We start from the raw sequence: 13885 nt of genomic DNA, 5'->3' as shown, positions 1-13885 counted from the left end.
CATTAAAAGTGAATAGTGCCAGGCACAGTGTTTACAAAGTGCCAGGTAAGTGTAAGCTGCAATGATTTGATGGTGAATTGTACCAAATTCTCACTGTTAATAAGTTATTTTTTCTGATCAGGGACAGATACATAAAAGATAATTACATTTAGAATGTGGTATGCACAATGAGAGAAGTATAGCCACTATATCTTTAGTGTGTGTGTGTGTGTGTGTGTGTGTGTGTGTGTGTGTATAAAATAGCAATTATATTTTAAATATTACAAAGATTAATTCGTTAAATAAATAATTGTTGAAGATGAATCTTCTGGATCAACTGAAAAGTCTTCCAAAGTACAGCCTTTTCATTCCTTGATGACTTAAGAACTTGATTATTCAATTAATTTTTATATATCAATCAGCAAGACATCATGCTCAATGCTATAGAAAATGCAAGGTATCAAACACTATAAAATCAAAGCTGTACACTAAAGGAGCTTCCCTCTAGTTAGAAATATAAGATTATGTTTAAGAATGAATTCAAGCATAGGGAAAAGATAAAAATCTCTTAAGACGACTTGTAACTCCAGTCACATTACCTCAAGGTAACGTGAATGCGCCAGAATGCTCTGGGCACCAAGAAGGCTTCCCCTTCAAAGTCTAAGTAGAAGGGTTCTTAACAACTATGGACGTATGTGGACACAAACAGATACCCAGACTTGATAGACATGCGGCTCCATGAGAGAGAGATTAAATATGGACTAAAATCGGGCACTGATGCAGATCCTCAAAAGGTTGAACAGGAAAGCAAAACCAATGGACTATGAACAAAGAATTTCAGCCAAATAAACCAACTACAACAAGATGAGAATCTTAAATACATCTAGATATATCGTGAAGCTGAGAACCTTCCAATGAGTCAGGTCAACTCTTGGATTTTTATGGGATATAAGTGGAAGCACATGGAATAAAAGGGGGAAAAAAAATGGTGTAAGTGCAAGCCAGTGGTTCTGACTTAAGAAAAAACTCTGAAAGAGCATGTTAGAGAAAACAGGGACAACTTTTCTGTTGGCCAGAGAAAAAGAAAGGAAGGAACACCTAACCTAGCAGTAAGAAACCTGAGAAAGGAGGAAGAAGCAGGCACCACCCATGGCAGTATAACTTTGAACAGATATAGGCACCAGAGAAAATGGAAACCAGGCTGCTGGGCTTCAGCAGCTCTGCTTAAAAACCCCACGCTGCTCTGAAACCATTGTCACCAACACTTAGCACAGTGTTAAATGAATAAGTGTGAGAGAATCCATTTCCCAGCATCTCCTAAAGTAAATCAGATAAATGTGAAACACTGAGAAATGTTAGTTAGATTTAGTTACACTTAGGTAGGTAGGGGTGGGTGGAAATTACTGATTGTGAAAAATGTGATGTATTTATATTCATTAATAGATGAAGTCAGCAAATAGATGAAACACATAAGCACATACATAAGCAGAACAAAATGACAAATGTAAAACACCAAATCTGAACAAGTGTTTCAAAGGAGGGAAGGCTTATTGTGGGATGATATAAGTGGGTAGGAGAAACGTCTTAGGACTTTAAAATATCATCAGTGTGTGATGGCTTCCACATTTTTCTTCTTAAATTCCAGACTTTTACGTTCACTTGGGTGTCTAACAGGTATCTCATATTTATCATGCCTAAAAGTAAGCTTTGGTTCTTGCATCCCAACACTGGTCCTCAGACAACCCCATTTTATGAGTTGCTCAGGCCCCAGACTCAATGTATCACACACTATTCCCTTTCCAGCACCATACCAAGCCCAGATGCAGGCAGTAAGAGAATGTGTTCTTTTTAGACAATTTAAAAACCATTATAAAACTTACTAAAATGGGCCCGTTTTATATTATTTTCATCAGCTAGTAATTCTAAATAATATCACTAATATCCTAAACAATGTCTCTGCCAAAAAAAAAAAAATTCTCTGGTGGGTCTAATTTATAAATAATAGCCATAGTTGTTTTTGAGTTTTAGTAATATATATGTAAGCTTTCAATGATCCCGTTTTTATTACCAACTCTTTAATTAAAATTGTGTTCTACAGGAAAGTTAACTTGCAGAACTACATTAAATAGAGGCCATCAGCACCTGCTGATTCAGCTACAGGCATTCCTCATTCCAACTCCCCGCGGGCGACATATGCCTCCACTCTGTGATACTACAGATTCCAATATGTGAAAAGTTGATTTGGAATAGATAAAATGATAGGACATGAAGCAATATGAATTACTTCAATTCTGTCATTTTGTATGATCACATGGAATTTGTGTTTAAAATTGAAAATAGCTATATCCTTAATATTAAAATAATTTAATCATTAATTTTTTGTTTTACAGGAATAAATTAAAAATAATTATTACTGGTTATTGTATGATTCTTATGGAATTTTATTGTATAGACCAGAGGATAGTATGTTAAAAAAATCTATTCTGAGTACCTAGTATACTAGGTATACCACTAATCCATCATTTTTTAAAAAACTTCCTCGTTTATCATCACCTAATATATTCTATATTTGGTTTATTGTTCGTTTATTGTCTGTCTCCCCATGACTAAAATATAGGCCCCATGAGAAGGCATTTTGCCTTGTTTACTTTTATGCTCTAAATAGAGCCAGAAATCATGACCAGCTCATAGTCAAGTGATTGATATATATACTGAAGGAAGGAATGGAGGGAAGGAGAAAGGGGAAAATACAGGTAGATATCAGGTCTTGGAAGGGTTTTTATGCCAGGCCAGATCCGTTATCTCTGAGGTTAGGAGGAGTTGTTGAAAGGTTTCAAGTGGAAGAGTAATAAAATCAGATTTGGAAACTAAAGGAAGAATGAATCTGAAAAGACAAATCAGGAAGGAGGTTACTGCAGTGGTAAAGAAAGTGAGAGGTGGCCCGGCACAGTGGCTCACGCCTGAAATCCCAGCATTTTGGGAGGCCAAGGCGGATAGATCGCTTGAGGTAAGGAGTTCAAGACCAACCTGGCCAACATGGTGAAACCCCATCTTTATTAAAAATACAAAAATCAGCCAGGCGTGGTAGTTCATGCCTATACTCCCAGCTATTTGGGAGGCGGAGTCAGGAGAATCTCTCGAACCCGGGAGGTAGAAGTTGCAGTGAGCCTAGGTCTCACCACTGCACTCCAGCCAGGGTGAAAGTGCCAGATCCAAAAAAAAAAAAAAAATGGAAATTGAGAGGTAAAGGATATCAGAGGACATTTTTTTACAGTGTTTGTAAAACGGAATTGCCAGGATACTAAAGAGTAGCCCAGATAATCCCCATTTTGGTGATGCCATCCCCTGAGATGGAAAACTCAGGAAGAGAAGCAACATTGATCATTGATATGAAGTTTATGAAGAGATATCTAGGATTTGAATGTATAAATCTGTTGCTCAGAATGGAGAAAGAGGTCAGAGCAGATAGGGATTTTTAAGAAATTTGCATGTAGGTGGTAATTGAAACTATGAGAGTAAATGAGATTACTCTGAAGACTGCATGGTGAGAAAGGAGATAAAAGGACAGAAGACAGAATTTAATAGGAATGATTATTTTCCAAGTTTGTTGTGCTTAGGAAAACAAACTTTTCTTCTATCTCTGATCCTGTAACAATCTAAGGTTTTGAAAAAAATTTTTCTTGTAATCATAAATCCTTTAGTATAGTCAGTGGAATGTCAAGACAACATGAAAAAAAATCTTTCTTCTATTTTCATGTTTCTTTCATGTAATGAAATGTATCTATAACAACTTTCCATTCTTTTTAAAGCACAATTCTCATACTCTGACAGAGGTATGCTTCAGTTCATTACCATATGGATAATAGACTTTAAATTTGTATTACATCACACATTCTCAAAATATTTCCTATTGCTATAACTATTTCACCTAGACTCCATTTCTCTTTACTGTCAATCAACAAGAAAAGTAATAGGCCTAATAAAAACGATATAAAATTTGAAAGAGGTAAAGCAAAGGGCAGCATTGGCCTCACTATCCTTCCTAACAATAACGTCAAAATTCTTATATATTAATTTATAAGCAAAAAGCCAGAAAGTATATATGTGCATACATTCTTAAAAATCTCTTAACACTATTTTGTTTATCTTTGTTATAATATCAAACCCTTTTAACCCTGTTAAACTTGTGCCCTGATAAAAGAAGCCACTGTTAGAGGAAAGTAAAACTACTGATTATTTTATAAATTTGTTGCAACATTAAAAATAATTGATGTGCTCAATGCAATAGATATTAATCCTAGATATTTTTCACTGACTCTAGCGATTTCTTAAAAAGTTGTTGTGATACTAATTCACCAGGGATAAAAGAATCTGTTTGGATGCAAAGCAGAAGGAAAGATAAAACTTGACATTACTTCCTTAAGCAATTGATTTCACATACAAAGCTAATTTAATCTTTTTCAGCCACTTTGAAGACACAAGAGAATAAGAGGCAATCATAAGTAGAAAATAAATTAACAGGAAAGTTTTGTGATTGTAATTCTGGTTAAATTCCAGCGTCAGTTTTTATAATCCTGTAACAGTGACACAGAATGCCTTTACCATGGGACAGTACAAATGAGATTGATTAAATATTTCATATTGTCTCTACACACTGAAAAGATTCAAAGCCAAAAGAAAAAATTTAACAACTTTAAAAGAAAAACCACCATGTTTGGTCATGAATCCAAAGAAGTCTGTCCTCACTAAAACATGTTCAGCAAATAAATTTAAAAAACCAACTTTAGTACTAATTTATATTAATTACAAATATCTATCCTGCATTTGAGTTAAAAAAGAGATAGGCTAACAACAGTAATCTTCTACCAAAATTGGCAATACAGAGTAATTGATAAACAGGGTGGGTTCCATTTTAGCCCTTTTGTGAAAATGCAATCAAGTGGCAAAGAGATTTTTCCCAGCTTACCAGGGTGCAAAATTAAGTTCATATTTTAAAAGTTAACTCAGATATTCACTGATGTGTATAACTGAAAAAAAACATACAATGCTTATACATATATTGTTAATAGACTATGTCTTTTTCTAATTAATAAAGCTGTGGTAAATGCCATTAACATGATAGTCTAAATCTTTCCAGCAAAACAATATATAGGACATTTTACTTTCCAGAAAAATAAATTCATAAAATACATGTAATCTCTTGAAATTCAGAGTAGTGGAACATCAATACAGAAGAATAATTATTTCTTAACAATCAGGTTGTTTATGTTTCATATCCACACTAAAGGGTCTTCCTAGTATGTGATATTTTTGCTTGATGATTCAGTCAAGTAAGATTATATTAATGATAGCTTATACATCAATATTTATGTCAATAAACATCTCAACATATTTCTATCAATGATAGAAATAATTGATAATTTTGTATTATCTTGGGCTTAGCATATTGTTGTTTGAGTAATATTGAAATTTATACATTTATTAACATATATTCAGAGGTGCCAAAAAACGTAAGAAACTTCACAAATTTTAGTAACAACTTGATTAAATTTATCCTCTGTGATTATTGGGTATGATTAATTTATTGGTTACACATAGGGCAGTAGCCATAACAAATTTAAATGTTAAGCATAGAAACAGATTTTTATAATCCACGATTTTTTAATAGTATATGCAGGGAAAATAAAAATCAATTGAGTAATATTATTCAGTTACCATCCAAATTCTTTACTTTGTATCAAATGTTTTAAGCAATATCTACTCCCTAATCATAATAAATTTTATTTCTTTATGATAATGAAATATATGTCTAGTATAGAGTTCTGTTTATTTTCAATATATATTCCCATTCCCATGTATAAATCTTCATGGGAATAATATGATTACATGATTTTAAAAATGTTATATTTAAATACATTTCTAGTAGTCAAAAGTAAGACTTAAGAAATTTTAAACTGAAAATATGTAAGACAACATATCTAATTAGACAACACAATGAATAGTCCAATATTCCATGGAGCTAGGTTTTCCCCATCACTAATATCCATGATTTTCAGGTATATCTCCATTAAAAGAAATATTCACAGGGCTAAAACCATCTTTCATATGGTTGGTTCTCATAATCAAAAAATAATTTGCAGAGATTTCTCTTAAATTCACAGAACTAGAGAGAAAATTTCTTAAATAAATATTGCTTCAAGCCAACTGCAAATTTTAAAGTGAATAATGTAATCAAAATGTGAACATTTGGAAAAAGAACATTTAAAATACCATCTGTGAGCCTGAAGTTTCTATATGATCATGAACCAACAATATTCATAATTGTTTTGCTCCCTCATTTCTGACACTATAAACATGAAATAAATGTAGGCATTACCTTAAACCACCAACATATTCTTGTTTTTCAAATATAGTGATGTCAGAGTACCCCAATCGAGCCAAAAAGGAAGCACAACTTATACTTGCAGGCCCAGCACCAAAAAGAGCAATCTTTGCAGAATAGGCTTCAGACATTTTTTCTGGGGGAGGCAGGGACGGATTTCTGATCTGTGGGATACTCATTGCCTTGAATACCTATGGAGAAATCAATTGCCATTGTTAAAATTTTGAAACTAGCTTACATCCTCAAACATATTTTTAATGTTTCAAATTAATTCTTGTTTTAAATAGCAATGAGCAATACATTTTCAGTATTAATATGGTACACTTACAACTTTTATTGTGTCAACTAGATGAGGATTTATGGCTAACTCTCAATCTTTCCTTTCTAGAGTCATGCCTCCTCTAGGAAACACTTCTGGGGCACATTCCCTACTCCCACCTAGAGGGTAAGTTAAGTGCATCTCCTCTAAGCTCCTACAGCATAATCCATATGTCTCTACCATAACCACTTACCAACCTATCTGTAGCATGTATTATGTTTCCATGTCAGTCAGTAGAATGTTAGTTCCTTGAATCAGAAAACATGTCACATCACATGTAAACACATTACCCTTGCATTAGAGGAATTAGCATTACCATGGCACACAGTAGACATTTAACAAATAATTTCTTGAATTCTGCTTTTGATGATGATAGATTAACTTTGGGAGAATAATGATTTAAAAAAAATAGTTGAAGCATTCAATAACTACTGATGCAGGCATCTTGGAAGGGCTAACATCTCAGAGAGAAAGTAAGAACGAAGTTAGGTGACCAGAAGTCACTTTTCCCCTGAGGGATTTGCCACTTCTTACCAAAGGAAGGAAAGCTAAGAATCTTGAAGAGAACCACAGCTCAGAAAAGAGATGTTGGCAGTCTTTTGAAACCAGAGAGACACAGAGTTTTGGAAATGTAGGAGGCCATTAACCTGAAGCAAAATAAAGTGCAGAAAAGTGAGCTTAAATCTTAAAGTGCATACGACAAAAACCTAAGGAAATAAAGAGAAAACCAGATGGTCCAGGAAAAACAAAAACTGGAGTGACTAAATAAGAAAGAGCCCTAGTAAATACCCCAGCGTACAGCTGAAGCTTCTGGAGTGCTACACTCTATAAGTAGGGCAAATGAGGGGTAAATAGCCAATCCAGCCTTGTCAACTCGGCCCTGGATTTAAATGACAGTGATCAGTCCTCACTCTTATCTATCTACCAAATGATAGAATACACTTTCTGTGAATAATAAGTCGACCACAGTTTCTACAAACTTTTTATAAGATGTTTGGGTTTTTATTTTAAAAAGTCCAAGCCTGCAAGAAAAATAAACCTTAAAAAATTGAAAGGGATACATACATAATCTAGTAAGTGTGGTTATCAAATGTAAATTTTAGAATAACTATGATTTATATGTTCAAAAATATATAAGAAGAATGTAAACTTCAATACAAAACTGGAATTTGTTAAAAATAAAAAAATTAAATTTACTAAGTACATTTAGTAAAATATATTTAGCAAAATTCATAACTAGCTACTGTGGAAGGAAGGAGTGGGATTTAAAAATATATTATCAAAATGTATTAATTAAAATTATTATAAATAGGTAGTAGAGGGTAGGAAACAAAAAAAATGGTAAGATGGTAAATATAAACATAAACATGAGAAATTATATTAAATGTAAATGGACTAAAATTCCAATTGAAAGACAAAAGTTATGGAAGATAAACACCTTAAATGTAAGAGCACAGATAGATAAGTGTAAAGTTAAAGACTAGACAAAGTTATACAATACAAACACTAACCAAAAGAAAGCTGGTACATATATAACAATATTAGAAATATTAGACTTTAAGGCAAGATGCACTACTAAATTTGAAGAACATTTCATAGCAAGGAAATGGTCAATCTTTCAACAAGATTTTATAATTCTAAATCTATAGGCTCTAAATTACAATTTTAAATATATAAAGGGAAATTGATAGAACTAAAAGCAGAGGAAATAAATCACAATGGTCTCATTATTCTACTCTCATCAAAACTTGACTACCAACAGAAGTGGCCAATGAATAAATCCATATTATAGGTAAGTTATTTATGCTATCTAATGGATTGGCTCACAGAGTTGTTTGCATTTAACAGGTCAAAGCAGTAACTTTCTCTCCTGGAAACCCAGAGAGAGATCGATAGATATAAATATAAGTTTTCTTAAGAGTAAGGAATAAAGGTGACAGGACTTTACATTTTCTTAACCTCATCCCACATGTACCACCAACTACTGTAAATAAAGTCAAAACACATAAGGCACATCCAAATGGTCTTATTAAAAAAAAAATTAAAGAGGGTATTATCAACAAGTATTATAGGGTCAATTTCTCAGCATGAGATGAACGGCTCTGATAAATGGTCTCATAATATTTTGTCATTTTCATTCTAATAATTTGTAACATTTTACTGGTTTACTTATCTGTTTCCTCTCTTAGACCATAAATTATTTAAGGGAAGACAACATCTTTGAATTCATATTTTAGTATTCAGTGTTTTTACATATAAGGGGGAATATATGTTAATTAATGAGATTAAACTGATAATATAATAATTTATTCCCAGCTACAATTTGCATTATTTACAAATTATTAATATGCGTTCCTTCTCTTCCCTGTGCTATCCAAACAGCACAGATTTTCTTACATATTATTTTTGAATCAACACATATTGTTATCTTTTATTCCTTTCTAAGCAACATGAACAGGGAACTAAATTCCAGTTCTAAATTAATAAATAATTTTATATGATCATTAATTAAAATGTAGTTAAAATATATTTTACATTTCCCCAAAGAAAGGTTTCACATACTTTTCATAAATATTTATTTTATTAGATCATTAATTAAAATGTAGTTAAAATATATTTTTTATATTTCCCCAAAGAAAGATTTCACATACTTTTCATAAGTATTTAAAACATACATTTAACGTGATCAAGGATCTCTGATCAGGAAACAGAGATACAGCTAATTCCATTTAGGGATTAAATAAATACTAATTTCTTTCATATTTAGTTGAATAATTTTAGCTTTGTGAACTAATAATTAAATATTTAACTTTCCCATGTTAAAATCTGCTAAGATTTACAAATAACACTGCATTTTAACAAATCTTAAATGAAGACGTTCATGATTTAAGTATCATTTATATATGACATCTTTTACAATGGAAGCATATTTAATATGACTACTAAGAATTGTTTTAGGCTACAGCATTCATTATAATGTGAATAACCCTAGTGTGATAACCAAATGGAATAGAATTTGTGCTCAGCATTCACTCAGAAGCAAGAAATAGGTAAGTTCTGAAACACCTAACATATCTGACACAAATTCTAGGTAATTGCATGCAAATAATAAAGTAGAAATTACCAAATAATAAACCATATGTATGTATCTTCACCTAAAATATTTTAATTTTTTGAATAAAACTTTTAAGACTTCTTTTAAAAAAATTATCAAATGCAAACACTGAATTATTTTAAAAAATGTTTACTGAATCCGTACTAAGTACCCAACACAGAGTTAAAGACTCTTAAAGTGTTTTAAGAAATGAAAGCAAGCACACTCTGCAGTACACTCAGTATCATGAGCACATACTAGAATGTAAACTGTTAGCCCCTGATTTGCTCAACCCCAGGCACCGCAGCTTAAGAGCTGTTCAATACATGCTCATTACATTGCTTGGCTCAATAAACTAATCTATCAATTGGTATCCCTTTGCCTGCTCTGTTCTGGGATTTTTTCTTTACAACCTTTTATTGCACTGGGTTTTCCCCCTGAGTTTTACAGGAGTTTGGATTAACCTTGATGCAATTTTTAAGGTAGTAAATAATTGAATCACACTTTTGTGAATTTCAGCACAACAGGTGGTATATTTTTAAAAGTATGGCATTGAAACTAGACTCTTGGGGTTGAGTCTTGACTTCCATCATTCTCATGATGTATGGAATTGAACAAGTCCTTTAACATTTCTACACCTCAGTCTCCTTAATAAGGTGGGATTAATAAAATATATTTCATAGAGAGGCTTTGAGGATTTAATGAGCTAATTATATCTTGAAAGTGCTTTAGGAAACTGCCTGCCCATATAGCAAATGTTATTCTCATTTCATCTAGCATTCAAATTCCATGAGACAGAATGTATCTAAACTCAGTGTCCAAGACGGAATCCACTAGCCACATTTGACTAACTTCAAATTAAAATTAAAATTAAATTAAATTAAAAATGCAAAGACCTCAGTAGCACTAATCATATTTCAAGTGCTCAACAACTACATGTGGCTAGTGGATAATACATTGAACACATCCATTACTGCAAAAATTAAAATTTCAAACATATGATGCAATAGATATAAATAATCTCATGAGCATAATTAATGGGAAATAAATAATTTAGAGGCAGTGAGTTTGTAGTCTTTGTTATAGTTATTTTAATATGATTTTTATGACTACATGTTTATATACTTTAATTTTTCACAATTACTGTGTTTCACAACCCATTTACATAATTCCTAAAAATTTAATCAGTACTAGAGCTGGTCCAAGCTGGCTTCAGCACACTATTGCACCTAGGTAATACGTCAGCACTCATTCAATGTTTTTTTAGCCACTAATATTCTTCTATCATCAACCCTAAATTCTGAAATATATGTTACATTTTCCAACTTAATACAGACCTGAAGGCATAAGTGGCCCTCTACCCCTTTAAAACATCAGCAACTAATTCTTTTTTAACTGAAATACAAATAATGGATTACTTCATGTATACACAGTATACTTCCATGAATGCAGCCTAATTCTGACAAAATGAGAGTAAATGGACAAAAAGCCAAATAAATCACTCCAAAAATATTTTGTGGGTGAATGGGGGGTAGTGAATATTATGAAACTATGAAAAGTGAAATCAATTATAAATCTAGAGTTGGCATTTTATGAAAAATATAAATTAAAGTAACTAATAATGTAATACTTTAAACTGCCAATGAATAGATTGTGTAAGTTAAAAAAAAAAAACAGAGAATTAACTTAATTTTGTTAAAATTAAAAATAAAAGTTTGGAAAAGTTAGTCAATTAAAACAAGTTATACAACTCAAAATGTCCATAAATATGAATAATATTTTTCAAAAATAATATTTTTCATTCCGTTTATTAAACTACATCAGTCTTCAGAGAAGTGTAACATAAAATTACAAATAAATTATGCATAAAAGATACATTAGGTCCAGTTATTTACAGTATCAAATTCCTAAGAGATATATCTTAGAATATAGTTCCCTGTTGTTTCATAATGTAACAAAAATATTCTAAAATAATTTGGCTCTTTTCATGAGAAAGACCCCTCTCTTTTTCTTTTAAGCAAATGTCAGTTGTCCATCAACTGACTAATATTCTACGATTTAATTTTTAAGTTGAAGGGTCAACTGCCGAAACAATATAATAAATGAAATAAACTTGTTAATATCAGAAGAGAGTAACTGAAGTATTTAAAGATGAATGAAAAGTATACCTAATATGTATTTTCCCCACAATAATAAGAAGGCAAATATTTTTTGAAATATATCCTCTGTTCCAGGCTTTATGTTAAATCTCTATCATTTAGTCTTCAACCCTCCTTTTATGGAGGTACAATTATTAGATCCATTTCCTAGATGAAAAAACTGTGGTCAGGTTCATATGCAAAAGATTTTATCCTAAGGCTACTTGACTCCAAAGCCTGAACTCTTAAACTCTGTTATTATCACATTTTCACAGTAATTGTTAAAAATTTCATTATATATCTCTAATTTTCCAATAAGAAATGTATAACTGAAATAAATATATGAATTTGTCATTCCTAACCCACTTAGAATGTGTTATATTTTAATATATTAAATTCATATGTTCCGATAAAATATATTTTGATATAATATATTCTAGTCAATCTACTAACAAAAATAGCTAGTTATTATAATTAATAAATTAACTTTACAAATCAACAATTGTTCATGAAGTGTTCAAAAAACACTGAACTACCTCATCTTGTTTCCCACCATGCTACCCTGACACCAGAGAACTAAGGTAGTTGGTACATTAAGAGAATTGACTCCCTATTATCAACGTCCTCTCCAGAGTGCTACATTTGAGTACATTTATTACAACTGGTGAACCTTCAATGGGTTTGCAAAAATTTTAGTATGAAAATAGCATCATAGGACTACAGCATCATACACAATAGTTTCTTTCACTGTCCTAAAAATCTTCTTACTCTCCATATGCATCCCTCTCTCACCTTCTCCCCAGCAACCACTGGTCTTTTTAGTGTCTCCATAGTTTTGCCTTTCTAGAATGCCATATAGTTGAAATCATACAATATACAGCCTTTGCAGATTGGCTTCTTTCATTTAGTAACATACATTTAAGTTTCCTGCATGTCTCTCCATGGCTTGATAGCTCCTTTCTTTTTAATCCTGAATAATATTGCAATATCTGTATGTACCGTAGTGTATTTATGCATTCACTTACTGAAGGATATCTCAGAAATTTTTGTGATTATGAATAAAGCTGCTATAAATACCCAAGTGCAGGTCTGCATGTTAATGTAAGTTTTCAACCCTTTGGGGTAAATTGCTAGATCATATAAGAGTATGTTTAATTTTGCAAGATACTGTCAAACTGTCTTCCAAATTGTCTGTACCATTTTTCATTCCCACCAGGAAAGAATAAAGTTCCTATTTCTCCTCATCCTCTCAGCATTTGGTGTTGTCAGTTTTCTGCATTTTGGCTGTTTGGTCTCCTCTGAATGTTTGTGTCCATGCCCCCCCCCCACTGCAATTCAATTCATATGTTGAAAACTAACCACAAATGTTAGAAAGGTTGGGTTTTTAAAAAGTGATTAGGTCATGAGAGCCTTAGGAGGTGATTAGGTCATGAGGAGCCCTTCTCAATTAGATTAGTTCCCTTAAAAACAGCCCCAGGGGAACTACCTTGCCCCTGCCACATGTGAGACAGGCACAATAAAAAGCCTTTACCTATGACCAGAAGGCAGGTTATGAGCACATTATAAATCTACAAACACTTTGATTTGGAATTCCCAGCATCTAGAACTGAGAGAAATAATTTTTGTTGTTTATAAGCTATTCAGTTTATGGTATTTTGTTATAGCAAACTGAGCAGACTAAACATTGTAATAGTATAGTGGTATCTCACTGTTGTTTTATGTTGCATTTCCCTAATGACATATGTGAAGCATCTATTCAGATACTTATTTTCCATCTGTATATCTTTCTTGGTGAGATATTGCTAAGGTCTTTGTATCATTTTTTAAATGGGTTGTTTTCATATTTTGGGGTTGTAAGAGACTTTTGGACATTTTGGATAATAGTTCTTTATCAGATATGTCTTTGGCAAATATTTTCTCCTAGTCTGTGGCTGGTCTTTTCATTTTCTTTCAAGAAAGTTTCCTGCAGAATA

At 32.1% G+C, this 13885-nt stretch overlaps 1 protein-coding gene across 5 annotated transcripts in view; it reads right to left on the bottom strand.

The window, feature by feature from the left end:
- DPYD (dihydropyrimidine dehydrogenase) overlaps positions 1-13885 on the bottom strand; it is an 860002-nt gene that overhangs the window by 613740 nt on the left and 232377 nt on the right. For all 5 annotated transcript variants that reach the window (XM_077987630.1, XM_015145562.3, XM_077987644.1 and 2 more), the window contains one exon: positions 6356-6552. In XM_077987630.1, the coding sequence (XP_077843756.1) occupies positions 6356-6552 (197 nt within the window). The remainder of the gene's footprint in view (positions 1-6355; positions 6553-13885) is intronic.

Source organism: Macaca mulatta, chromosome 1 (genome assembly GCF_049350105.2).
Source record: "Macaca mulatta isolate MMU2019108-1 chromosome 1, T2T-MMU8v2.0, whole genome shotgun sequence".
Classification (NCBI taxonomy): Eukaryota; Metazoa; Chordata; class Mammalia; order Primates; family Cercopithecidae; genus Macaca; species Macaca mulatta.
Note: the sequence above shows the minus strand (reverse complement) of the source record. Positions and strands in the feature narration are given on the sequence as shown.